Here is a 26,512-nt window from a genome sequence, read left to right as displayed (position 1 = left end):
GAGCCTTGCAGCAGGGCCCGCGACGACCGCAGACGGCGACGACGGGCGAGAACGAGACAGGACGGATCAAAGGGACGCCTTTCGCAGGGCTCGCAGGACTCGCAGGACTCGAGGAGCGCTGTTTCAACGGGGGTCGACGGGCTGCTGGTGCTGTTTGGGGCGGCCGCCAGTGTCAGTGGAAGAGGTCAAGGCAGCCCTAGCGACGGAGAGAGGTAGAAGAGACGACGAAGAGAAGAAGAAGAAGAAGAAGAGAAGAAGAAAAGAAAAGAAAACGACAGATATAAGATGGTGAAAAGGAGAGCGAGGAGGCGAAGGGGGCGGCCAGTTCTTCAGGAGAGGCCCTTGGGGGCGAGCAAGAGGACTAACTACGCCGGCTGAGACGAGACTCTTCGGGCTGGCTGGCTGGCTGGCTGGCTGTGTATTATTCTTGTGTCTTTTCTTCTACAGGGACAGCATCAACACCTAAGCATACTTACCGCTGGCATGGCACTGCTCGATGGTACTGTTTAGACCCCGATTGTCCCTCGGACAGGCAGACGAGGAGGACTGGACAGGGACTGGGATACGGGGGTGAGCAGAGGCAGGCAGACAGGCAGACAGAGATATCCAGGGATCAAGGGGGGGGCCGCCGCGAGCTGTGCAGAAGAACTATTTATAACAGGAAGAGCAGCAGCAGCAGCAGCAGAAGATGAAACAGTCGAGAAGCTGTCGAGAAGCGGTTCGAGACGATGAGACGAGACAAGACAAGACGAGACGAGACGCAGGAGGGAAGGGAAAAGGTACTTCTCGCCGGTGCCTCTACCTACTGTAGTTATACACGGGGGATTAATATTGGTTGGTAACATAATATAACTCTCGACCAGCTGGATGCCGCACATTAATCATTGATCATTATTAGTTAGTTAGTTATATTGCCTGCCTGCACTCTTCAGCCTCAAAAAAAGCAGGATCTTCTGGGCCTCATCGTCACGTCGTTTCCCCTAGTCTCTGCTACTATTCCTTTTCTCTGGCGCCCGTTTCTCCCCCATCCCTGTTGGTGCTTAGACGGGGCCTGCAGCCAGCAGCTAGCTATTGTTAATTATTTAGTTCTTCACACTTGCACTTCGAGTTGGAGCCCAAAGGCCCCATCGGTCGATGGGTTTATTATGGGCTCATCGGAGGTGCATTGATTCCACACTCGAAAGGACGATGAGAGCTCCAGTCGACACATGCAAGCGCATTCGAGGGGACAGCCGTGTATGTACTCCGTACTCTGTATGTACTGTACGTCCTTGTGTTCGTCTTCCCACCTGGGGGCCGTGTGCTGGCCTGGCCTTGTTCCTGCAGGCCCAACTTCCTCAGAGCCCACCGCCTGCAGGAATTCCTTTTTTTTTCTTTTCCCTCTTGTTGCTGCTGTTTCTGTTTCTGTTTCCGTTTATCTTCCTTCGCCTCCTTTGGTTTTGGTTTGCTTTCTCTCCTCAGCTTTCTCAACTAACCCTATACTGTCTCGACGTTGAGCAGACAGGGGGGGGGGGGGGGTTTTCAGATCAGGCTGTAACTCGCCCCCATCAGCCAGATCTCTTGAACACCCCCCTCCCCCCCCCTCCCCTTTATTGCCATCCGCTATTGCACGGCTGAGAGAGGGAGAGAGAGAGCGGAAGAGAGCTGTGTCTAGTAATCAGCTTTTGTTTAACATGCATGGAAACAGCGTAGATTGGTTCCGCAGAACTTCTCGAACTGGAAGTAAATTTGGAAGTTTCGAAAAACCTACCCTGACAGACGTGAATCTTGTCAGACCCAGTGGTGTGTAGCCCGCCCGCCTCCCCTCCCTTCGACCCATGGAAATCCAGAAAAAAAGAGAAGAGAGAGGGCGAGCACGAATTAGAACAAGAACAGCCGATCGTGGGGATGGCTTCCGACGCCGTGGGTACGATCCGGTGGGCGTTTCTTCTTCCTTTCCGGGCGGGTGAGCTGTCACCACCCCTTATGGGATAGGTCACCTTTTCCTGTCCCTTCAACCACCGAAGATGGCTTGCAATAGGCGGACGCCCTCCTTTTGCCCTTTTGCCGTTTTCCTTTTTCCTTTTCCTTTTCCCTTCCCCTTCCGTTGGCTTTTTTTTTTATTTTTTTTTTTTTTTCTTTCAAATTTTCACAAGTCAAAACTCCCTCCCTTTTTCTTTCTCTTGGGAGCTTTGACGGTTGCACAAATACCAAGCCCACGGCCAGTAGGAACTGCTCCCATCCGAAGTTGATATCACCAAAATCGTCTTGGTGTTCCCGTGTGATGCTTGCTCTGGAAGCAAAAAGGATTTCAGATACTCAATTGGCGACCAGCCTTCTTTCTCAGCTGCTGTGTAGACAGGTCTCCTCCCCTCCCCCTTCCCCCCTCTTCAGTCATAATCGCCATTCTTATCTTTGTTGAACTTGACCCGGGATCCGTGGTCCTGGGATATGGGCCACCAGGTCGTACGCTCCAGCTGCGCAAAACTGCCAACACTAAAGTAATTCCATGCATATGTATATACTTATTATTATCGTGCCAATCCATAACTGGAGCTCGACTATAAAATAGTCCGAAATAGTGTGAGATGGCGCAGGAGATCGAATTCCTTGTTCTCTTCAAAGCTGACAAGGGACCCCGTTTGTTCCCTTTTTGCGACTGCAACCCTCCGAAGATCACCTGCTTGCTCGACTATGCATGTATACCCGGACAACGCTGCGTAAGAATATGCATGCACAGAGATAATGTCACGACCGACCAGGCCTGTCCTTGACCCTTGACAAAAGACAAAAAGCTCAAAGCCCGCGCTGGACGATTTCACAGGGATCATCCGATCTTGACACATCTTGGCTGGAGTTCGTTCGTTCATTAGCTCGTTTGCAGCCCTGAGATGCTTTTCGCCCAGACTACTTACAAACTTGCAGAGGAACATGCTTGTTCACACAAGGCGGCTTTCTCTCTTCTCTGGAGAATAATAGTAATTATTTTTCTTTCCCTTTCACGTTTCCACAAAATTGATCCCTGTCCCTTAAGTCAGGTGGATTAATTTGCTTGGGCCCGCGCTGGAGAAGTTACTCTTCTCCGTGTAAGGATGATGTCGACATCATATTATTATTTTATCTCAACTCTGTCAAGTCTCTGTACATCTTGACACCACGAATCACCACACAGGCCAGCAAGACAATGGCTGGACAGAACCGAACTAATACGAGCGGGGTCCCCTGTGAATGTAACTTGTCACCGTCCATCCCAGTTTGCTGTAACTGAAGCTCTTTAGCTTTTTTTTTCCCTTCCCTCTACTCCCCCTTTTTCCTTTGCTTCCCCATGTAAACGCCAGTTCGGCTCAGGCTTGCTCGAAGCTGCTCCCTGCATAATAATAATTGATTTATGAAAGTCGCACGACCAAAAGTACGGAGTGCCATCGTACAGGTCCTGTTAAGATAGAGTAGTGGCGGTGGGTGGCACTCCCGTCGTAAGCGTTGCCTTACTTTAGATGCCGAAACAATCGCCATAGCTAGCTGGCCGGCGAACGAGCTCAAGTCATCATCGGTTTATACGGGGAACATCCTTCATCATCTGTCTCGGAACGGTGCTCAGACATTCTTCCTGCTTACTCCGTATGCCTGAGGAAGATCTTGCCAGCTCACATATGCCTCGATCGAACCCGAAGTAAGCTCTCTCTCCCCCCCTCTCTCCTAACCCCCACGGCAGCTTGAGCTATCCCGCGCCGGCCGCTGTTGGGCCTGTCCAGATGTTTGCTGTTAAGTGTATATACTTGATACCAGTCTGGACTGGCGACGACGCCATCGAAGCCTTCCACAAAGCATTGACCACTACTTAGTTGGCTATCCGTCTCGTATCTCTTTGTGGCGCTCTGGCGATCCTGCAGGCATGAACAGCCATCTTCGAGACGAAGGCTCAACGCCCCGTCAAGTCCGTTGTCTAGTGCCATCTTCTTCCTCTTCACTGCCCATCACTGCCAACATTCAGTCTCCCACAAACCTGTCTTCGTCTCTCGTCTCTCCCGCCATCGTCGTCGTCGATGTACTTAGGTCGTCACCTTGTCGCGGTCGTAGATATCCCGAACGGGCATGCCGATGTACCCTAGATAGTTAGCTTCTTAGGGCTCGAGCCCTTATCAATCAGCTAGAAATAAAAAAAAGTTTCGAGGCTGCAAAAGGCCTTCGCGGCGGCCTCCGCGGGCTGTCGCATGCTCCAGCAACAGCGACATTCAAGAGGGATTCAGGTTGCTTTGCTTGGTGACGGAGTTTTGCCCTGTCTGTTTGACCCGGTATACCGGCCAGTGCTAGCGGGTGGAATACCTATATTGCCTCAAGTCAGGTACGTGAATTAGTTAACTATTATTGAACTTGCTGCTGCGCCGCGATCATAGAGCTGTCGCAATAACCAGGGCGACCAGCGCCTCAACTCCGCTATTTTGCCCCTCCAAGGGAGTGCAATTTTTTTTTTTTTGTTCTTTCCTTGAGCGACTTGCTAATGCGTTACAGTTGTTTTTATATAGAAGGGACTCGCGCATAGTTGTACGGAGTATATACACAGGAGACCAGTCTGTCAATAGATCACTAGTCCAGGGATCAGCCAGCCACCATGGTCGAGAAAGTCTACGTCACATACAACCAGGTACGGAATGAGAGAGCCTCTGCTCGGAGTACCTTTTGTCTTCCTCTTCCCAGATACATGAGAGACGAAAAGCGAGCCAGCTTTTAATCTCTTCCTTACTCCCCGTTGTCATACCCTCGCCTAGGAGCCAGCATACACGATACAAGCATACAACCCGAGACAAGGCTTAGTATGTGTCTGACAATATATAGGTGCATAAACTGTGCCAGGCCTCTGCAGGCCGCATCCTCGAGGAATTCCGCCCGAACCTCATGATTGCCATCGGCGGAGGAGGATATGTCCCCGCAAGAATGCTAAGGTACGGAAGCAATATCAGTTTGGCTGAGACCCATGGAACGCATCTTTTTTTTTTTTCTTTTCCCATTTCGGTGTCTAACTGGGGGGTGTGCTATATAGATCGTTCCTCAAAAAGAAGGATTCCCCAAATATTCCTATCCAGGCTATTGGACTTTCGCTGTACGAAGATCTAGGTAGAGGAGACCCCGAGGAGGTCCCCGGCACCAAAGTCACACGCACTCAATGGCTGGATCTCAGCTCGCTGGAGATGGCCAATCTGATCGGAAAGAATGTTCTTATCGTTGACGAAGTTGACGATACCCGCACCACCCTCGAGTATGCCGTTCGTGAACTCGAGAAGGACGTTGAGCTTGCGCAGAAGCAGCTTGGCCGACAAGGAGAGAAGACTACATTCTCCATCTTTGTCCTACATGTAAGCATCCATTTCTGCGTCATCCTTCGTAAAAAGATGGGAGAACTAAACAGGACTAACTCAACCCCCCTCGCTGTGTAGAACAAGGATAAGCCAAAGAAGGGCCAGCTCCCACCAGAAATGCTCGCCGAGAACCGATATCTTGCTGCCGTAACTAGCGGAGATGTTTGGATCTGCTACCCATGGGAAGCCACGTTAGTTCCCCCCCTCTCCTATTCATATGTCTATGCGTCTATGTTTTGTGCCGGGATACTGACCCTTGCCTCTAAGTGATATCGACGAGCATGACCGACTAGCCAAAGAGAACCCTCTCATAGCTACATAGGAGGCTACCCAGAAGAAACCATCTAGATTTTGTTTTTATCATACGTTACATGGTTGTCACTTCTCTCTCATTGTCTCTATTTGTTCATACGGTTTCGAATCCTGGCCTTTCCTACGAATCGAGCATTTTCTTTCGTCTTATGTGAACGATAGATACAGATACGCCTTCATGACATTGCTGAAAGGGCGGTCAGAATATACCCTATCTATTTCACTAAGAATAATGTAATTCAGCTAACGCAGTAATAAGGACCTCGGCCCTCCCCTTTAAGACTTATCTATCGGCCTAAGAAAAAAAAAAAGAGAGTCATGTAAATTATAATTATAGTATATGTCTACCCACCTAAGCGCCGCTAATTAACAGTTCTCATGAAAAAAAAAAGATCCCATGTCCGCAAAAATTAAGGAAGCAACCCATATAAATACAAATTTATATAAGACGCAGATAGTTCCCCCTCATGTCTTTCCTCCATGACCGTCATGAGTCCACCCACTTCATTCCAATCATTTCACTGATATTGTATCTGCTACCAAAGTTTAATCTATATCAACGTTCATTGCCCTTAGTTCGGTGGTTGCTTGATTTATTTCTGCTTGTAGGGATTTATATGCGTCGGGAACGTCGTTGAATGTGAATACTCCCCAGCCAAGCCTGAAGAGAAGATAGGAGCCTAAGACCATAAGGAAGTATGTCGGGAGCTTTGTAGAGAGGTTGGAATAAATTAGCCAATGCATTCCTCCGCGGTTCAATTGGTTGGTCTGTTTTCAGGGGGAAACGTACATGTGGGATGATTTCCTCTTGGATGGTTTGGTTCAGAGGTAGCAGTCCGAGATAGAGGGCCAGGTAGAGCTAATAATTTGAATAAGGGTTAACGTAAGGACCTTTTTTTTTATTCTTGAATGCCTATAATAGAGTCAAAATTGATATGATGCCCAACTTACGGACGTGACAAGCAGAGCAACAGAAAGAGTTTGCTGTGCGCGTGTCATGACTGCGGCTGTAAGGAACGACGGTCTGGGGTGCTAGAGAGGGTATGTAGCAGCTTTATCCCAGGTATTTAGCCAGAAGTGACGACTGGATGAAGCTCTGCTCTATAGTACCAAAGAAAGGTGGCATGCAATTCTCCCCTTGCAATGCTCTTTTCCGCCGTGCAACAGGGGTGCCGCAGATATATCACGTGATACGTTTCCACGTCACATGTTTCGACTGTATGGAGCTGCGGACTACATGGAGTAAAGAGAGAGAAGTTAAATAATTTTGGGATTGAAAAGTAATCTATATATCTTTTGAGGTTAGATACTTGACGTAGTCATAGAGATTGAGTCCAAACGGCAGCTATTGGAACATTGATTTCTGGTCCGAAATGATTATCCGGGCAAACACACGTCTGGTTATGGGTTTAATTCTAGTCCCTTGAGACATAGACATACACCTTGGGAATGAAAGACTTCGATGTCTAGGGTTTCATTATAGCTTTCAAAATGTCGAGACTGGCACCCTCGACACAGGCAGCTTGTGGGATTGTACTTGATCGTTCGAAGTAGATATTGCAACGGCCCCGTAGTACGGAGTACTGGGTATGGCTATCAGGCGCATAACAATGCTGCATGTTATGCCATCCACCTCTTGAAGAGCCAGCTGCCCCCATGTCATATTTGTTTCGCAGCCTGTCATTGTGTGCCCCACTCTGGTATATGTATGTAGCGAAATATCCATAGCAATGTAGGCTTGTTTCCCTCGACTCTGGGCCAAGCAAAATGCCTTCGTGGTGTAGCGGCTATCACGCCAGTCTCATATTCAAATATGACTCAGGAGCACAACTCGCTGGGATATCTGGAAATGCCAGTTCGATTCTGGCCGAGGGCAATCCACGTCAACTCTCGCGCCGGTAATCTCGGCGTTCATTTTTTTGGATCCTCCAAACGACATCACCATATTCTTGTTCATATGCTGAAGTGGTATTTGCCATCTGTAGGTGGCATATGTCATCTGTCCCCTCCACGGCTGCCTTCAGCCCTCAATCGCTGCTGTGGTCGTTTGGATGTCGTCTCAGGCAGCAGCCGAGAAAAGCCCTAGAAACGACCAGCATCCCGCGTTACATAAGCAGCCACCACCCCTGACGGCGGCTGAGCTCGCTGAGCTCGAGCCTTGAATATCTAGAAAGTCGCAACATCTCGCATTCTCGCCAGGCACCAACGAGCTCAACTGGTGAGCAGGCGCTTAAGAGTTGGATCCTTTTTGGTCACCTGCTCGACTTCTGCCTGATGCTTGTCCGTTTGCCTAATGCCACCCTGGCCACTGTTCGCCAATAGATACACTTGGAATAGAGGAGCTCATATAGAAGAACCCCACTGGAAGGCACCCGTCTGCCAGTGCTTTCATTTAACCAACTCGCGATTTTGGAACCCTGGATTAAATAGCTATTCTTAGCCGCTTGCGAGGACTTTCCCTGTATCCACATGACTGAGAAGCTGTCATCTTAGAGCATTGAAGCCTTGAGTCATCCTGGGAGGCGGCTAGAGTCCCTTGTCAAACTCCGGCCCGTCGTCGTTGCGGATTGGTCATCCCTTAAGCGGCCCATCTTAGGTCGCTGTTCTTGATATAACTAGGCATCCACGCCAGGAAGTTGAGCCCTCATGGATGAGAACATGGAGAACACCGCTGGGCCACCGGTCAACCCGGCGCAGGAAGCAGGGTCAGATTTAGATAAATACCCTTCCAAGTCTGCGCAGAAGATGGATGACCAAACTCCAAAATCACCTGTTGCAGCACCTACTAAGGATCTACCCAAGTTGTCTCAAGAAGTAGAAGAGAATATGATCCGCTCGCTGCGCACGAAGTTCAAAGGAGGAGATGCCGGAGAACTACACAACCTCCTAAGCTCTCTAGAACTAGCAGACAAGGAGCGGAGGAGTGGCAGCCCAAGCCTTGATGGCCTCGAGGCAGTGCTATCTCAAATCGATATGTTGTGGAGGAGTAACTCTACTTACATGGCAGAGGTTGCAGAAATGTTAGCAGATGCAAGCCGGGACGGTAAGTTTCCTTGTTAATATATGAGACCGTTTATATATATACTGACGATGTCTAGCAAAATGGAGGCCCTACTTCGGCCAAAGTGGAATTTTGGACTACTTCCTTCGAATCATATCCACTGAAGAGGTCGAAGAGAATACCCTGTTACATTCACTAAGATTTATTGGTAACTAGCTCACCCGTGTGATATGCGGGCATTCGTTGGGTGAGAGCCGTCCATTTGTCTAGCAAGGTATTATAAATAGTGTGACCGGGTAGTATATTCAATGCCCCGGGCGCTATTCTTATGCGTTCTATTGTACGGAGTAACTAACTCCCAATCATCGCGTTCGATATATATAGTTGTTGTTGGTTCGGCGCGTGGAACTTTCAGCAGCTCCCCGGCTGCTGAATAAGCCGGCCCGTCGCATCGCATGCTAGGTACCTCAGTTAACAGCCTTGGCATTTGGTGACAAAGCACAATGTGGGTCTAACCCGTTCCAGCGCTAAACCTTCTTTGTTCGACATCCGCATCAACTCAACCCCAGACCACAAGCGCCAGACTGACACAGAGAGGCCTCAACCAGCAAGCTGAACAAGTTGATTTTATCCCCCCCCTCTTAACTGTCTTCTACTATACGAGTATACACTCTCCGTTCGTTATAGTTATGCAAGAAAAGTTGTCCTTGACGAGGGAGTACTGGGGTGTAAAACCCCCAGCCGGTGTGTATCTTCCAACAGCAGCTGAAATCTTGAAGATGTGCACTGCGGATGATAAACACCCGGCTGCACTCGCATTTCCCTCAGAAGCGCCGGTATTCTGGATTAAATATGGCTTTGCAGTGGAGTGGAACGAGGTCCTGGCCCAGGCCATGGCACATCGTGAACTCCTGAAACTACGCTCCCATGCTCGGGTACCAGCAATCTTTTATGCGTTTGAGGCGGGTAGAAAGGTATACATTGTCATGGAATATATCCCAGGACGGTCCGGGAGCCAGATCCTAGAAAGCGCCTCAGAACCCGCAGAAAGGGAGGCAGTCCACCGGCAGGTAGCTTTCATGGTCCAAGAACTTCTACGAATACCAATTTCACCCAATGCTCGTCCTGCTGCCATCGATGGAGGAAAATTTACACATCTCATCTTTCGTGATTACAGAGCTAGTCGACATTATCACAATGTAGATCAGCTCGAGCAACATTTCAATCTGGTACGCAGTATAATCTACGTTGAACGGAAAATCGGCTAAAATAAAATATACAGTTCATGAAAATGGCGAAACGCGAACCGAAAATCCAAGGACTATCCCGCGAGCCTCTGGTATTTAGCCACCCCGATATCTGGCCTGGCAACATAATTATTGGTGATGACGGCCGTACCACTATCATCGACTTTGCAGGGTCAAGCATCCTCCCTTCTAGCTTTGTCAAATATTCGCTCTCTTCATCAAAGAAAGATCGCGAGTACAATCTGATGACTTGGGTTGACTTGCCTTGCCCTGATGGGATTGATAACGTCAAGGCGTTATGGGCCATTTCAGACCCAATGATCATGGGTACAGCCTCCTTTGCGAGGGCGGGCTGGCGAGTGCCTGGGTATGGAGATCCAGTACCTGAACAAGTAGCTTCGTAGACACTGCAATTTCTTTCACCTTTTTTCCCCTTCCCTTATTCTTAGTCTCTATTTCGATCGATATATTACAAGCTCACGCTGCGCTCATGGCTCTTGCGAATGGTTCGAACTAGAGTTTTGAGGGAGGTGATGGAAATCTTGCTATTCGTTCCCTACGCAATACTTATAATGAAAGAAATACCCAACAAACCTTTCTGTTATGCTCGGAGGAAATGCGGATTAAACAGCCCGCTACTATGCAGAATTTACTATCTCGCTGGCCTGTTTCCTCTTATCGGGCACTCGCTGCCTTATTTTCTACTCACTATTGTCCCAGGCATGAACGAGGTTGCATGTCTGCTTGATCAGGGTTTCAAAAGGCTCATCACGGGCCTCGATCCACTTGCGACATATGTATCAAACTCCGCACCAAACACGAGGCACCTTTCCGGGTACCTTGGGCTTAGTGTCAGAAAAAAACAATGTTGTTGAGTGATTTCGCTAGGCCGCGGGAACGATGTCGTGCTGAAACAGTGAATCAACTTGTGACCGGGAACATCGGTTCGTGATATCCCTCCAAGGCTCCATTCCCCTTATTGCTCGAACTATGCGAAACAGCATAGATCAGAGCAAACTACACGTGAGTACAGGTTATCTTCCTCGTGAGAAATGATCTACGTCAAACAGGACGGACGGGGAATGCTTTTCTGCACTCCACACTGCCAGCGAAAGCAGCCAGCAAAACAAAGGAAGCAAGATCTCGAAGGGGATAGGCTGTCATATATGTCTAAATGACTGGGTCATCGACTACTTTCTCTTCTCCAGGAAAGGCGGATAATTTAAGAGGTAACTGGGTTTCACAAACGTTTAATTCTTCCGCCAGCCACATTCCATCATGTGCACAACCTTCAGCCAGTGCCGCGAGTTACACGAATTTCGAACCGGACCGAGCGAGGGCACCTGGAATGGCTCCGCTGATCAAAATGTGAAGATACTTCCTTATCTATACCCCGTGCCGGTAGTATCTTAGATCTATGACCGTCAAATTTAATGCCTTCCTCCACAATTTGGTTATGAACTACGAGTCAAAATGATTCTTTATATATTGGATAGCCTGGACGCTTCTACACGTCTGTTGAACCGCTTTTTCCGCGACAAACTCTTGTTTTCCCATAAATTATTTATACCTACCAGATGAAGATCCAATCACAGTGGTGAGCCAACAACAACTACCTCCCAACATGTACAAGGAGGAAGAATGCCGGCCGCTTCTTACCCCTGAGCCCAGCTCAGAATACCAGCCAGCGCCACGCACCAAGAAGGAGCTTCGCAATATTGAGAATGTAACAGTTCCCGAAACGGCGACATATGGCAGGAACATAACGTGCGGGGGCGCATATATCCTCGTTATGTCCCAGATGATTGGCTGTTCAATATTTGCGACTCCCGGCAGCGTTGTTCGGTCGTGTGGGAGTGTTGGCCTCACTCTCCTGCTATGGCTTGTTAGTGCGACTGTCAGAGCTTGCGATCTTGGAATTTATACAGAATATGGCTGCATGTTACCACGTTCTGGTGCGGACAAGGTCTATCTAGAATTCACCTATCGTCGGCCGAGATTCCTTGCCTCAACCCTATTTGCAATTGCATCCGTTACCCTAGGTGTGTCAGCAACCAATTGCGTTGTCTTCGGCCAATATATGCTCTTTGCCTTGGGTATGGAACCAACAGTTGCAGCCCAAAGAGGGTTTGCGGTCGGCCTCTTAATCGCTGTATGCATAATCCATGGTTACTTCTACAAGCTCGGTATCCGGATTCAAAACTTTCTTGGATGGGTGATTTTGTCTATAGTTGGGTTCATGATATTCACGGGACTCTATGTTGTGCTTTTCCAGAAACGCCAAACCATCGCTGGGAAGCCTGAGCTATTCTCCTGGGATGGAATGTGGCAAGGCTCTAATTGGGACTTTGGCGTCCTTGCAACCTCTCTCTTACAGGTTTCTAGCTCGTTTTCTGGATTGTGTACGACGAATGTCGTTCTTAACGAGGTCCAAAACCCAATCAGAACAGTCAAAGTCGTGGGGTTGATGGCGTTCGTGACTGTCTGCATCTTATATGCCCTCATTAATGTCTCCTACTTCATGGTTGTCCCGATCGAGGAGATCAAGAGCAGTGGACAGTTGGTTGCAGCATTATTTTTTGAGCGTGTGTTTGGCCCGGGGTTTGGTAAAACGGTTCTCCCTCTCCTTGTTGCCATATCGGCTGCTGGCAAGGTTATGGTCACTATCTTCTCATCCGTAAGTTATCTTCCGTATTAACTGTCTTCGCGTTTGATACCTTGCTGATTACTATGTTTAGGCCAGGGTAAACCAAGAAATAGCCAGACAAGGCTTCCTCCCTTTTTCTCGCTACCTTTCATCGTCAGAGCCGTTCAATACACCACTCGGAGGCGTAGTGGTTCACATGATCCCTACTTTGCTTACTATACTACTCCCACCACCAGGAGACATCTATAACTTCATCCTTGATGTTCAGGGATACCCGGGCGAGTTCTTTGGAATTGCCATAACATTTGGCATTATTCTACTTAGATGGAGATGGAGACGGCCGGAACTCCAGAGGCCGTTCAGAACCTGGGTACCCAGTGTATGGCTGCGATTGGTGGTCGGCTTTTTACTGATTATTGCCCCATTCTTCCCTCCAAAGAACGGAAGGGGAGACGTTCATTTCTTCTACGCCACATATGCCATTGTTGGCGTAGGCATGTAAGTCTTCCGGTCTTGTCTCCTTATTCTATTCAATCAAAGTAACCATACTAACAATGTTGACCAGAATTATACTGTCAATTGTCTACTGGTGGTTCTGGACGATTGTTATTCCAAATAGAAATGGTTACAGACTCGAGGAGGAAATTGAAATCCTTCCAGATGGAACAAGTATTACGCGGCTGGTCCATGTCGGTAAACGGGAGTTACAGTCATAAATTAGGGGTTCAAGGGTTCTATCAATATCTCTCGAGACTACGACGTTATGTGGTATCAATTCTTTCGGTCTGAATAAGTATGAAAGTATGAAACAATGAACATCATAAAATCTTTGCTAGAAAATAGTTATATGCTCGGTCAATAGATATATGGTCTACCACCAATTAATCAAGCCTCTCCCTGTATGGTCTGTATAGGGATGTAAGCTTATTCGACTTGTATAAAGCAACCACAGGGAGCAGGATGTATTATTAATAGCTCGAGTTAGATCTACATTTCATGTATGTAAGAACACAGACTGCCAAATTCTCTTATCCCTGAAGCCCCTTGATGTGTTGCTGCTCTCAAAGGGCGGAAGTGGCCTTGCCCACCAAAACCTCCCACATATAAATAGTTAGTGATTTGCTTAGTGTCTTTCTCTCACTTCTTCTTTTGCTCAACTACTTCTTCTTTTCTCTAGATAACCACACACAACCTTGAACAAAACACCTCCTTACGCGCAAGAAAACAGCGTTTAGACCTTCAAGATGGGCAAAACTATCATCCTCACGGGTGCTTCTCGCGGTAAGACAGTCACCGCCATGTGAAGACGCGTGAGATCAGCCAGCCACTAACAAAGCTGTCCCGCACTGCAGGCATCGGCTTAGCTATCGCTAAGTATCTCTTGCAGGCGCCACATCGCTGCAATGTGGTTGTTGTTGCCCGAACTGAGGCCCCCTTGCTGGAGCTTAAGGAGCAGTATGGCACTCAGGTGCAGGTTGTCTGTGGTGATATCACCGACCCCCAGGTTGCCCATAAGGCCCTTGCCCAGGCTCTCTTGTCCTACAGCAAACTCGACGGCCTTGTTATCAATCACGGAGTTCTTCCCCCCGTCACCCGCCTCGACCAGTTCTGCCACCGAGAGTGGGTGAAGGCGTACGATATTAACTTCTTCAGCGCCGTGGAGCTTGTATGTTTGGTTCTACAGTTTCTATTTTCTATCCTAACTAGTTGCTATCTTTGCTAACCAATCATTTAACAGGTCAAGCAATGCATCCCGCATCTTCGCCTGGTTCGTGGCAGAGTCGTCTTCACTTCTTCTGGTGCTGCAACCGGACCCGTCAACGGCTGGGGCATGTACGGCTCCTCCAAGGCGGCGTTGAACCATCTCAACATGACTCTGGCCCACGAGGAGCCTGAAATCGTCTCTATTTCCATCCGCCCAGGCATGGTTGACACCGACATGCAGCACCACCTCCGCTGTCAGCATCTCGGCATTCTCGGTCCCAAGGACAGCACTAAATTCGTCAAGGCCCATGAAGAGGGAAAGCTGCTGAAGCCAGAGCAGCCTGGCACCGTCATTGCCAAGCTCGTCATGAATGCAACTCATGATCTCAGCGGCAAATTCATCACGTTCGTCTTCCTTCCTACCGTAATAACGATCCGTGATTGCGTCTTATTTTACTAACCAAGTCTATGCTACAGCTGGAACGACCCAATCCTGGCCAAGTACCAGGCATGAAACTCTACACAAATTAACCTGCGGTCAGACCTGAGACTGAATATCAGCTTAAGTACTTGAAGTATGGAAAGACGGTTGGCAAGGACATGTCATAGGAAAGTAGAAATAGCTCAGGCGAAAGGTTAATAATGATACATGTTGTAATCATTAGATGCAAAGCACCTTAATATTTAGCATGGAGTGAATTTTTTTCTTCATTGCTATTGTGTGCGGCAGGCTTGGAAATAAGAGGGCTCAAGCAGAATACAACATACCATATTGAACTAGTTTAGCTTAATGAGGGCTCAACATAACAAAAGAGAAGATTTCTACGGAGTACAGATCAACGCCTCTCGAGTGTGCGTCACTTCCATATCCATCGAGGTTCTCGAGTAATACGGTTTCATTCTTGGGACTTGTCAAGAGCCATCTGAATACAGCCGGTAATCTAGTAGCTTTGAGCCAAGTTAGCCATGGAGTCCCTTCAACGATCGGTCAAGGGCTAGTAGGCGGAAGTTGTTTATTTTGGTTCAGGAGTCCGTTTGGCTAGGACAGGTAAATCACCACGGAATTGTATGATAGGGGCGACAACAAAGTTCATCATTTGGATGGAGTGAATATCAAAGCAGAAGCAGGAGAAATACGTACCATTAGCATTGTTAGCAGTGAAGAATCTGCGGTTATTCTCGTGCATGAAGAATGAGGAAGAAGAGAAGAAAAATTGAAGTTTTTATTTTTGTTTTATATCGCGAATTTTTCCAATTTTTTCCATTTTTTAGTGAAAAGGAAAAAAGAAACTCCGGGTGCGCTGAGTCAGCTTCCGAGAGAGCCTCGAAGTTAAAAAGAGCTTCAAAGGTTGGAGTCGAAGACGAAGGAAAAGAAGGAAAAGGACAAGAACAGAAGAGCGAAGATAATATTATATTGGAATAGCTGCCATTTCAAGCGCATATACTCGATTTTGCTGGTATTTTACTGCCTGTTGATCCTTTGCTACCCAGCACCATGTCCGATAGGGAATTCGGAGGTAAGCAGCATGCGCGCGGAGCTCGACTGTGGGAAGGATGCGAACTGACTTGCGCCTGGCAGGAAACGATGACCTCTCCCTACCAAAAGGTACCCGTGAAGCTGTTCTCCCGCTCTTCTAGTGTTGACGTGCTGCCTATACGGCTGAGAGAAACTGAAGCACCGGCGGCTTTTCAAAAGGCCTACCTAATCTGCAACGGATATGGACAATACTAACCCCACTCTCCCATTAGCTACGGTGCAGAAGATTATAACGGAGATCCTGCCGCCCTCCTCTGGCCAGACCTTTGCGAAGGATGCCCGGGACCTGCTCATCGAATGCTGCGTCGAGTTTATCACACTGATATCATCCGAGGCCAACGAGATCAGCGAGAAGGAGGCAAAAAAGACAATCGCCTGTGAACACATCGAAAAGGCACTCACAGACCTTGGTTTTGGAGACTATGTCCCTGATGTGCTTGCGATTGCCGAAGAGCATAAAGAGCAACTTAAGGTACGACTTAACGGTTCCAGATTACCGTAGAACCTATTACTTCTTCTTGCCTGATATACATGCCCCATGTTATAAAAGAGTGAGAGAGAGACTGACTGATTTTGGCAGACTCGAGAGAAGCGGACAAATAAGATAGACCAGAGCGGCATGTCACACGAAGAGCTACTACGGCTCCAGCAAGAGCTCTTCCGCTCAGCTGGAGAAAAGTACAATTCGGGGAGCTAAGCGGTCTTTAATAGCACTTGTCTCCTTAGCGCATGTGTTCAATGATGCTTACGATATGCGATGAGTCTCTTCTGGAGTTTAACGGGATATCTTTTTTTGGGGGTTGGTTCTGTGTTGCCTGGCGTCAGTTTGACTCTTATTACTACTGTTACTACTACTACGACCTTTCCATCCTACGCATTCGTTATACTTCCACCCTACTGCAAATTATAATGATATATAGAGCATCAGCGGGAAAATTCTTTTCTTACATTATAAGATCCCGTCTCGCTACCAGCTCTAGTGATCTTTTGATTCCTTTAGCTTTCTCTTCCAACTTCTCGCGCGCGCTGTATATATCACGTGACATTTCTGCTGCTCCATAAAAATGCAAAAAGTGGAAGCTTCATAAAAAAACGAACTCAAGGGAAATCAGCGAAACAGCTACAGAACCGGGAACATCCCGACAAAGCGCTTCTACTTGGTTTACGTGCCCTCTCACTGCTCGGACCCGGTCGCATAACGCTCCTCCAAACATTGCTGCGCTCAGTATTGGGCTCTGCTCACTGCCGGGTGTGTGAACCGCCGGTGCGACGCGGCGGAGAAGCTGCCCACCATGCCGCAATTCAGCAGTGATAACATCCTGGTACGCCGTTTTCGAAGAGCAAAGCTTTATTTGTTATGCTGAGTACGGTCACTAACACGGCTAATTGATAGTTAATCTCGCCTGGGTCGCAAGTCACCCTCGCGCAGCTCGGACTGCCAGAGTCCTTTACCCCGGCTCGATTTCGTTTCCCGACGCGCATGTTCCCTGCCGAAAAAAAGGGAGAATGGGAGCCTCATAGAATACGCGCGCGGGTCGTCAAGGCCAGGAAAGTAGTATCACCAAAGCCAGCGGCGCCAGCGACGGAGCCTTCTGTTCCCGCGAGCGATGAGGGAGCGGCTGCCGCATCTGGTTCTACTGCGGAAGACAGCTCGAAGCAGGATGTCGAGATGAAGGATGCTGCCGATGACAAGGTGAAAGAGACTCCAGCTACCGATGAAAATGGCGAAAAGCCAGCAGAAGCCGTTGAAGAGACAGAAGAAATGACCGTGTATGAGGAAGACACAATGTCGGATGAGGGTGCGGTTTATGCATTACACAACGGAGCCGTGGTGGACTGGTCGTGTTTCTTCGCGCTCCTCACACATATATACAATACCCTGAGCCCGCCTTTCCACACGCCAATGATAATAATTGCACAGCCAGTCTGGACGGCCGCAGATCGAGAAAGGTTGACCCAGTTCGTGTTCGAGAAGTTCAAGACGCCAGCGTTTTGCCTGATGGACTCTGCATTGGCTGTCTGCTACGCATACAATACCCCTAATGCTACCGTTGTTGATGTGGGCCATGGCAAGGCAGATGTTACGGCTGTAACAGATTTCATAGTGAGCGAACACGGGCGAGGAATAGCCCTGGAAGGGTGCGGTGGTCAAGCATTGACTGATAGACTACTTGAACTGCTGGGACCCAAAGGATTCACCCGTGAAATGTGCGAAAAATTGAAGAGGAACCCCATTTGCGAAATCCTACCGCCTGGCACTCCGTTACCCAAAGACAATGGCTCTGACTCGGCGAATCAAGAGTCTATCAAACAGGCTCCTGCTCCAGGCATGGGTCCCGATATGCCTAGAGGCCTAGGAAATGGCGAGAAGGAAGATGACGACGGCGTGCTAGACGTTGCTAGCATTGTCAGCAGGGGTAATGCCAGTGAATTCATTGCCAAGCGAGAAAAGGAAAAGGCTGAAAAGGCAGCATCCCGAAAGGGCCAAGCTGCGGAGTCTGCTGCCGCTAGACAAGCCCGTTTACCAAATTCGAAAAAAGCAAGGGCCATTTTCCATTACGAAGGATTAGCAGAGCCACAGGCCGGAGGCAATGACCAAACACAGCCTACCAAACAAAAGAAGGAGATTGAAGTAGGGGTGGAGAGACTTATGGCTGCAACACCTCTTGAATCAGGTGCCGATGAGAGGTGTGGCTACAGTATCTTGGAGACACTTGCGGCTCAGATCCATCATACAATTCTCTCTGTTCCCGATGCCTCAACACGTAGCAGTTTGTGGGACTCTCTCATTATCCTCGGAAACGGCAGCAAAGTAAAAGGTTGGTCTCCTATCGTCAATTGGTTTATTAAACTGTTGTATTCTAACCTTTGTACCACAGGTTTCCCTCAAGCACTCCTTTCTACTATCACACAGAAATACGTGCTGTCTCCGTCCTCAGGGACCATATTTACCTCAGAGATACCTTCAACCTTCTCAACTCCTCTAGCAACGGGGGCAAACACACCAGCTCAGCCTCAAAACCCAGGTCCTTACCTTCACCCTGCTGCTCATGGTGTGAACCCGCTGCTTGTAGCTGCTACTCACTCAAATACTCCCGCAACGCCCAACAATCTAAACTCCAATGCCGCTCTCTCTGCTGACCCCAACATGCTTGCACACCATAAATCCACGGGCCATTCACAAACACCGACAGGAATCAAACTTCTCAAACCCCCAGAATATTTCCCCGAGTGGAAAGAACAAGGCTCATCAAGTGCGGCTGCTGCAGTCCCCGGCACAAACCCACCAGCAAGCACAGATGCTAGCAATGCGAATGCGGCAACCGGAGTGGCATCCGGTTCTAACAACGTTGGCATGGAAGAGGCAACATTCCTCGGAGCACAGGTAGCTGCCAAGGTGATTTTTATCGTGGACCAGGGGGCTAGCAAGGGTTATCTCAGTCGTGTCGAGTATAATGATGCTGGTCCAACGGCGATTCACAAATATTGTTTGTAAACTGTCCGTCCCCTTTTTATGCTTCCTTTTTGTCTCCACTGAGCTTGTATCGTAACGATTTGATCGGGATAGGAGTGATGGCAGCTACAACATTGGGTAGATTTGTCTTAATCTTGCATTCTTCTTTCATTTCCTCCATTATCTTTATGTCTTTATGTGGCATTGCCTCGTCCTCCATTTAATATCAGCTCCGAGTATGTAGATGTGCTAGTCCTAAAGGGGTTAGCGTCTTTTCTTATCGCCCACAACTTTGATAAACTCTAAAAGTTACATTTTTTTTTTTTTTATTATTATTTTGAAAGTTGCACTTTTTCCTAATTATCTGAATGCAAGAGAGAGTCGACGCTGAAAGGCAAGCATTCAAGCCCAATAGCTCGTGCTAGGCGAGTACTTAGTGCTGAGGAAGAATCCCTAATTTTTTTTTAAAAAAAAAAACCCGGAACCCATCGAAGAAAGGACAGGGTGCAATTTCATCCTCGTTAACAGCCCCTCGACAGAAAGCACCATGCCGAAACCGACCGCGAAGACATTGTCTTCCGAACGGCGACATATACCCCTAGCGGACGAAATAACATCTGCTGGCCATCTCAGAACAAAATCGGGCAGCAAACGGAAGTCAAGGTCCGAAGACGAGACGGAAGACGACCACTACCTCGATTCGAAGTCCTCAAAGAAGATCCTGCAAATTGGAAGAGATCTCGCCGAGGAAGACGCGGCAGAGGCCAGGGCTGCTGCAGAGGCTGCTGGTATTGATTTAAAAGCAAAGGCTGCGTTTGATTTTGAGTCCCGACTAGCTGGAGAGGAGTCAAGATACGAAGACGATGAAGATATTGTCCAATATGATGATGATGCGCAGTGGGAAGACGAAGGAGAAATTGAGGAAGTGGTACGCTTTTATGGATTTATTCGCCTTGCTATACGCCATTACCAGCTATTGCACTTCATTTACTAATATTTCAATTACTTGCAGGAAGTCGACCCCAATGACTTGGATATGTTTCACAAATTTCTCCCACGAGACGAAGAAGATCCTGTGTTTCACCCACGGGAGGGTAGTACAGAAGGCAATGGCGAAAGTACCAATTTAGCGGATCTCATACTTGAGAAGATTGCAGCACATGAAGCAGGCCAGTCAACGGAGCCCCTTGTTCTCGGGGGGGGTGCTCCAGAAGACGCCATCGAGATTCCAGCTAAGGCATTAGAAGTCTACGATAAGTATGTCAATCTACTCATTATTGACATTTCAGTACAGTACGCATTAATACTAATCTGAATATAGAGTCGGTTACCTCCTCTCACGTTACAAATCTGGCCCCCTCCCCAAGCCATTCAAAATTCTACCTACTCTACCATACTGGGACGCCCTACTCTCGGTCACCAAACCGGAGGCGTGGACTCCAAACGCAATTTACGCCGGTACTAGGATATTCATATCCGCAAAACCTCACATTGCCCAACAGTTCATCTCCATGGTGCTCCTAGAACGAGTCCGAGATGATATTAGAGAAACAAAGAAACTGCATGTACACATATACAACGCTTTAAAGAAGGCCTTGTATAAACCTGCGTGCTTCTTTAAGGGACTTTTGTTCCCACTCATAGCCAGTGGAACTTGCACACTACGAGAAGCACAGATAGTATCCAGTGTGATAACGCGAGTGTCTATACCCGTCCTTCACTCAGCCGCTGCACTTCTCCGGTTATGCGAGATTTCAGCAGAACAAACCATATCATCTTTCAATGCAGAGGGCACGGGTGCTACAAACATGTTCATCCGTGTATTCCTAGATAAGAAATATGCACTGCCATATAAAGTCATTGATGCCTTGGTATTCCATTTTCTCCGCTTCCGTACTACGAAGCCAGATGAGAACGGCGATGCAAGTATGAATGGGACAGGATCGTACTCAGCCGCTGCTGCAAGGGACTATAAGCTTCCCGTCCTATGGCATCAATCGCTTCTTGCATTTGCCCAGCGCTATCGTAACGATATCACGGAGGACCAGCGTGAGGCGCTACTTGATCTTTTGCTGTCAAATGGGCATAAAGACATTGGCCCAGAGGTACGGAGGGAGCTGCTGGCCGGAAGAGGGAGAGGAGTTGTTGTACCTGAAGTTGTTGAAAACAACGGAGGTGATGATACAATGGATATGACGATATAATCAAGATACAGGCGGGTAAAGGTCTCGTCTAGCGTCTTTAATGGTGGCATGCTATGTCGTATTTTGGACCGAAATATACCAATGATATTTTTTGTTTCTGACATTTCACTGTCCCTTTATATTAAAACAGGTATCTACTTATCATACAGCATTAAGCTCATTCCATGGCTTGGCTCATTGCACTTGGTGTATCTGGTGCTCCGTCTATGGTCACGCTCGTGGGGGCGCTTGCAACGCTGGCCTCTCGTAGGTTTGAAGGCGCTGGTGTGGAAGCATTCGTGCCGCCAGCTGTGTGCGCAACTGGTAATTCTAGCTTCCAGCCAGTACAAATTGCATCCACTTCATCGACGATATCAGCTAGTATGTCCTCGCATATTTGGTCGTTGAATCTATCACCAAAGGGCTTCACGTTTGGAAATTCGTCGGTAGGGGGCCCAATGAACCAAGGTGCCTCAAATCGACAATCTACTGCTCCTCCATTATGGCAGCTAACAGTAGGGTAATAGCCAATCATGCCGTCATCAGCATTCTCTCGTTCGCCAATTCCCAAGTTGTTGCTTGCTTGTGCAAACCGAGAAGCTGGTGGAAGGAAAGCATATAAATTCTGAAAGGGAGTTCCCATTTTAACCCCATTCTTAAAGATAGTAATGCTGGAGCCAGGGAGTGTTCGAAGGGAAGCATCTTCTGCATTTCCTGGAGAAGGAGGCCCATAAGTAGGGGTCTCTTTGAGATTGAAGGCATAATCTCGGAGATGTTTCGAAGCAAAGACATGGCTCTGCTGATACATAAAATCAGACTTTAGATGGAATGGAATTCGATCCCGGATGAAATTAATCGGTACCGGCTGGGAGGTTGGATGGTCTACATCCATTTCATCCCCTTCAGCAGGCGGTTCGTACGTCCCTTCAACGACCTTCTTGTGCAGTTCAAGCGGTGGAAGGGTGATCAACATGCCAATCACATCGCCTTCACAGATGGATTCGTCCTTGGGGAAAAAGTACTCGCATCTCATTCTGTTAACAACCTCGCCATTAACGTCCCGAATACCATAACCATAGCAGTCAACGCCGACATTCACATCAAGGTCAGCTTCACGGCGCGCAAATCCAAGTCGTATATTCCCACGAGGTGATGGCCCCGGCTGTGAGCCTCGAATCACTCCGCTTACCACCTTGGCTTCATAATAGTAGGTCCCCTCTCGTGCGCAGACATTTGCTCGAGCTGAATGCCATGGGTCACTGGTGCTTACTCCTCGGGCATCTTCTGTGAAAGTGATACAGGCAGGAGAGTCTTCGAAGCTGAATCGTGAATGGTAAGGCGGTACATCGGTTTGTCGATATCTAATGTGTGGGAAACCCGGGTCTTCAATTGCATAGGTATATCTAAAACCGTTTCTATTGCTTACTCTAGATCGTTCTGTTAGCTATATGAACTGCCACAGCTACTAAAGCTCAATACATACTTGTCCGCAATATCATAGAATTTATACTCCTGACCAATTATCTCGGATTTTTTTGTACAAGACAAGTTCATCTGGCGTGGCTTTGGGTGTAGCACATCCGCAGGACGAGGGTCGGCGACCGGTATGGGCATGAGCATGGGTAGCTCTAACGACGGAATAGCCGAGCTGGAAGAAGAAACAGTCGTCTTCCTCTCATAACCTCCATCACCGGTATCCTGACGCTTAGTGTCATGTCTCTTTTTATATTCACGTTTCGTCCTCTTTGCTTTCTCCCTTGCCTTCTCGCCGCCGGTGGTCATCTTGTATTGTGAGGATGCGGATCCGTGGGCAATTTAGGGTTGAACCTGGATGAGTAGGAGGGCGGTATCATTCCAAAACGGCACGACCAGCATCGTTTCATCTATTCCGACCCTTGAGCGTCGTCTCGGCGGAGCAATTGTTTTCTGCGTCTTGATATCAATCAGCGCTGTGAGGTTCAGTCGAAGCCGGGAATGTGTCACGTGATATGTATTTGACGGGAGTGACGGTACTGAAAGATGAAGAATCTACAATAATCAATATCTTACAGGTATATATCCACAATGTACAAAAAGGTGGATGAGAGTACAGTCTCACGTCTTGCCTATCTCTTCAAGCATCTTCCCCACCTCTAGGACCATATCATCGTCTCCAAACTGGCCAATGACTTGTACCCCTGCATGGCGTGGAACACTTTGACTCTTAGATTCTTCTCCGTCGAAGAGTATCGGAACACTCAATGCAGGAAGGCCTGCAAGGCTGCACGGGACGGTGAAAACATCGTTTGTGTACGCATCAATAGGTGAAGAATTTTCCAATGCTTTTATAGCGGGTGCAGCTGAAGGAGCTGTAGGGCAGATGATCACATCAATCTTTGCATTTCTCCCAGCGTCCTCCTTATCGACAAGGTCTCGTGACCCCAGGGTCGTTGATGCTGCGTGTAGAAGCGGGTGTTGAAGTCGAAATACGGAGTTAAAGTCGGCCTGAACCAATCTCCGGATCTTCTGCGCTTGAATGAAGTAATTGTCAATTTTATCTGCGCTGAGAGAGAACGTTCCCAGCAGTATTCGCCGCCGGACTTCAGCTCCGAACCCTTTTCCACGTGTGTTTGAATAAAGATAGTCCCCCGCATTGTCCGCAGATTCAATGTCTCTGGTGCCGTAACGAACACCGTCGTACTTTGATAGATTCGACGAGGCCTCCGCTGGGGCCAAGACATAGTATGCAGATAAAGCTTGTTTGGTGGCCGGAAGCGTGATAGGATGAATGCTATGTCCTTTGGACTGGAGGTATTCGAGAGTTATCTGCCATGCAGATCGGATCTCAGGGCTCAGTTCGTGTATATTGTACTCAAGAGGGACTCCAATTCGCAGTCGAGTGGGTCGTGCTGATTCCTCCCTGACAGCAGTTAGGATGCGTGACCGGCTCGTTGGTGAAATGCTGGTTGGATCACGACTATCATAACGGTTTACCACATCTAGTATACGAATATTAGTTATAGGTAATGGCTGCATAATGAAACGTTCCGGCTTACCAAATATGTCATGGATAGTGGATGTGTCTTTCGCAAATATTCCAACAGTATCGAGGGAGTTCGCGTACGCCACAACTCCCCATCTTGATATTAGGCCATACGAAGGCTTAAACCCAAAGACACCCGTATATGCCGCCGGAAGACGCACTGAGCCACCCGTATCGGTTCCCAATGCCCTGCTTGAGTTAGCACTATATTGGATATACCTTGGAATGTGACATACGCATGGCATTGGCCGGTTGCAACTGCAATAGCACTGCCTCCGGAGCTTCCACCAGCCGAATAAAACTCATCTCCTCCATTTTTATTTTTCACAGGGCCGAAGTGGGAATGTATGGAGTGAGAGCTATAAGGGTGTTAACATTTAGCATCCGAACGACCCTCCCATAGCTAGCCGTTGGGAAAAGGCAGCCTACCCCATGCCAAACTCGTCCAAGTTCGTCTTCCCGGCCACAATAGCGCCTGCATTCTCCAATAAATCAACAACGGTCGCGTTGAAAGGGCTCGTAAAATCTTGCAGAGTCGCAGATCCGCAGGTGGTTGGTAGTTCGCTGGTGCAGATGTTATCTTTCACGCCTATGAGTTTACCATCCAACGGCGATATAGATACATCTATCGATTGCTCAATTGAGATTAGCCATGAAGGAGCTATATAAGTAGAGTGATGGGTATATTTCACCTTTCCCACGGCGGTAGTCCGCAGCTTGAGCTCGCTCTCTCCATGTCGCGGAGCGCTCTAATGGAGTGATGAAGGCATTTAGGCTGGCAAATGTCTTCTGATTAAGTAGACATTTCTCTGCCTCGCGCAAGAAGGACATTTATCCTTCAATTTCAAAACCAGCTACAAACCGTCGGATGTTTGCAATGTTGAATTAGAGAGACGGAAATAATAGTTTAAACATGAGATAAGGTCCCGTCCCGTCAGAGAGGCGTCACGTGATGATCTCTATGTCCCGGCACCAAGAGCTGGATCTAAGCCGCATAGAAGAAACAAAGTAGGAAATTGAACGCTACCATATCGAATGGACCCAAGGAATAATATATATAAAGTCGTAAAACCCAACTACCACGGATATCTAGCGCCGCTTCAAATGGAGATGGCGTGACAAGCCTCATGTTCATGCCCCAACTCCAAACCGATTATGACAGGCGAAAACGAAATAAGAAATGAAAACGGTACCAGGGAAAAGGAAACGAGTAGCATATGTCTGTACAGTCATCCAGAATTAAGGACTTCGGAAAGAAAGGCAACGACATCATCCTCTCAATGCCCTCAGTCTGCCCGCCAGGCCGTCTTCAAACTCCGCCTCTTTCTGTTTGTTGGCCACAGTAAGCTCTTCGCGTGGAGCGGCATTCTCCTCCAAGCCCTGACGTAAATCGACCCCAGCACTATCCGCCAGTCGCTCCATGAGACGGTCGACATCTTCATCTCCCTCAGCGCCATACTCTTGCATCTGGACATCCTTGGAAACTCCCTCCAGGGCAGACCCAGCCAGTTTAAAGTCTTCTGACCGGGAGACGAACTGATTGGCAACAGCGAGTGTGCGTTCAAGGTTTATGCTCCTTGATGCTGAGTCAAGTGCCTTGGATGCTTTCATGAGGGATCGTGTAGAGTCGCGGGTACTTTTGGCGGCGGAGAGATCGCTGTATATCACGTCTGCCTCTGCTGATTTTGAAAGCAGGGTAACGGACCGGCGTTTTTCGCGGATTGCTGAGCTGGCGTGGATGCGGGAGATTTGGAATTGTCCTTTCTTCATGGCTTTGATAGCCTTGTCTTCCTGTGCGCGGGCAGAAGCTTCGGCCTTGGCTGCTTGTTTCCGTAGCTGGTTACCGTTGACCTAGTTATGTCATTAGTTATGCACCTAGTGAGGATAGTATCCTGAAAAGTAAGGATGGGCTTGGAGTGGATATATACCTTTACTTCGGCCATGGCCTCAAGGAGGGGGTCTCGCATACCCATATTAGTGGCGGTAAGTCTAACACCGAGGAGTATGCACTGGGGGCCAAAAGAATATAAGTCGGGGGTGTAGCAGATAAAGGCTATGCCATGTAAAGCACT

The 26,512-nt window shown here is 48.2% G+C and overlaps 12 protein-coding genes across 12 annotated transcripts; 8 read left to right on the top strand and 4 right to left on the bottom strand.

Moving 5' to 3' along the window:
- Positions 1-123: 123 nt before the first annotated feature.
- Positions 124-878, bottom strand: ARB_06069 (uncharacterized protein; the record flags this gene model as incomplete). Its single annotated transcript, XM_003015712.1, has 2 exons — positions 124-441; positions 591-878. The coding sequence occupies 2 exons, from the start codon at positions 876-878 to the stop codon at positions 124-126; spliced, it is 606 nt and encodes a 201-aa protein (XP_003015758.1).
- Positions 879-4,588: 3,710 nt separating this feature from the next.
- ARB_06068 (uncharacterized protein) lies at positions 4,589-5,603 on the top strand (the record flags this gene model as incomplete). Its single annotated transcript, XM_003015711.1, has 4 exons — positions 4,589-4,621; positions 4,813-4,919; positions 5,018-5,330; positions 5,412-5,603. The coding sequence occupies 4 exons, from the start codon at positions 4,589-4,591 to the stop codon at positions 5,601-5,603; spliced, it is 645 nt and encodes a 214-aa protein (XP_003015757.1).
- Positions 5,604-8,291: 2,688 nt separating this feature from the next.
- ARB_06067 (uncharacterized protein) lies at positions 8,292-9,083 on the top strand (the record flags this gene model as incomplete). The annotated part of the gene is made up of 3 exons (XM_003015710.1): positions 8,292-8,688; positions 8,744-8,854; positions 9,031-9,083. 3 exons carry the CDS (start codon positions 8,292-8,294, stop codon positions 9,081-9,083), a joined length of 561 nt encoding a protein of 186 aa, XP_003015756.1.
- A 252-nt stretch (positions 9,084-9,335) lies between these two features.
- ARB_06066 (uncharacterized protein) lies at positions 9,336-10,297 on the top strand (the record flags this gene model as incomplete). The annotated part of the gene is made up of 2 exons (XM_003015709.1): positions 9,336-9,875; positions 9,929-10,297. The coding sequence occupies 2 exons, from the start codon at positions 9,336-9,338 to the stop codon at positions 10,295-10,297; spliced, it is 909 nt and encodes a 302-aa protein (XP_003015755.1).
- A 1,220-nt stretch (positions 10,298-11,517) lies between these two features.
- ARB_06065 (uncharacterized protein) lies at positions 11,518-13,256 on the top strand (the record flags this gene model as incomplete). The annotated part of the gene is made up of 3 exons (XM_003015708.1): positions 11,518-12,570; positions 12,632-13,038; positions 13,106-13,256. 3 exons carry the CDS (start codon positions 11,518-11,520, stop codon positions 13,254-13,256), a joined length of 1,611 nt encoding a protein of 536 aa, XP_003015754.1.
- Positions 13,257-13,784: 528 nt separating this feature from the next.
- Positions 13,785-14,704, top strand: ARB_06064 (oxidoreductase, short-chain dehydrogenase/reductase family; the record flags this gene model as incomplete). Its single annotated transcript, XM_003015707.1, has 3 exons — positions 13,785-13,821; positions 13,905-14,206; positions 14,279-14,704. The coding sequence occupies 3 exons, from the start codon at positions 13,785-13,787 to the stop codon at positions 14,702-14,704; spliced, it is 765 nt and encodes a 254-aa protein (XP_003015753.1).
- A 1,258-nt stretch (positions 14,705-15,962) lies between these two features.
- Positions 15,963-16,478, top strand: ARB_06063 (uncharacterized protein; the record flags this gene model as incomplete). Its single annotated transcript, XM_003015706.1, has 2 exons — positions 15,963-16,253; positions 16,362-16,478. The coding sequence occupies 2 exons, from the start codon at positions 15,963-15,965 to the stop codon at positions 16,476-16,478; spliced, it is 408 nt and encodes a 135-aa protein (XP_003015752.1).
- A 783-nt stretch (positions 16,479-17,261) lies between these two features.
- On the top strand, positions 17,262-19,277 carry ARB_06062 (uncharacterized protein; the record flags this gene model as incomplete). The annotated part of the gene is made up of 1 exon (XM_003015705.1): positions 17,262-19,277. The coding sequence occupies one exon, from the start codon at positions 17,262-17,264 to the stop codon at positions 19,275-19,277; it is 2,016 nt and encodes a 671-aa protein (XP_003015751.1).
- Positions 19,278-19,782: 505 nt separating this feature from the next.
- Positions 19,783-21,439, top strand: ARB_06061 (uncharacterized protein; the record flags this gene model as incomplete). The annotated part of the gene is made up of 3 exons (XM_003015704.1): positions 19,783-20,163; positions 20,248-20,492; positions 20,557-21,439. The coding sequence occupies 3 exons, from the start codon at positions 19,783-19,785 to the stop codon at positions 21,437-21,439; spliced, it is 1,509 nt and encodes a 502-aa protein (XP_003015750.1).
- A 157-nt stretch (positions 21,440-21,596) lies between these two features.
- Positions 21,597-23,200, bottom strand: ARB_06060 (uncharacterized protein; the record flags this gene model as incomplete). The annotated part of the gene is made up of 2 exons (XM_003015703.1): positions 21,597-22,821; positions 22,902-23,200. The coding sequence occupies 2 exons, from the start codon at positions 23,198-23,200 to the stop codon at positions 21,597-21,599; spliced, it is 1,524 nt and encodes a 507-aa protein (XP_003015749.1).
- A 312-nt stretch (positions 23,201-23,512) lies between these two features.
- On the bottom strand, positions 23,513-25,271 carry ARB_06059 (amidase, putative; the record flags this gene model as incomplete). The annotated part of the gene is made up of 4 exons (XM_003015702.1): positions 23,513-24,644; positions 24,677-24,799; positions 24,870-25,101; positions 25,133-25,271. The coding sequence occupies 4 exons, from the start codon at positions 25,269-25,271 to the stop codon at positions 23,513-23,515; spliced, it is 1,626 nt and encodes a 541-aa protein (XP_003015748.1).
- Positions 25,272-25,709: 438 nt separating this feature from the next.
- Positions 25,710-26,413, bottom strand: ARB_06058 (uncharacterized protein; the record flags this gene model as incomplete). The annotated part of the gene is made up of 2 exons (XM_003015701.1): positions 25,710-26,291; positions 26,369-26,413. 2 exons carry the CDS (start codon positions 26,411-26,413, stop codon positions 25,710-25,712), a joined length of 627 nt encoding a protein of 208 aa, XP_003015747.1.
- Between the last annotated feature and the right edge of the window lie 99 nt (positions 26,414-26,512).

Source organism: Trichophyton benhamiae (genome assembly GCF_000151125.1).
Source record: "Trichophyton benhamiae CBS 112371 chromosome Unknown Abenha-G-c-322p01.r1, whole genome shotgun sequence".
NCBI classification, from domain to species: Eukaryota; Fungi; Ascomycota; class Eurotiomycetes; order Onygenales; family Arthrodermataceae; genus Trichophyton; species Trichophyton benhamiae.
This window is presented reverse-complemented; position numbering and strand designations above follow the sequence as displayed.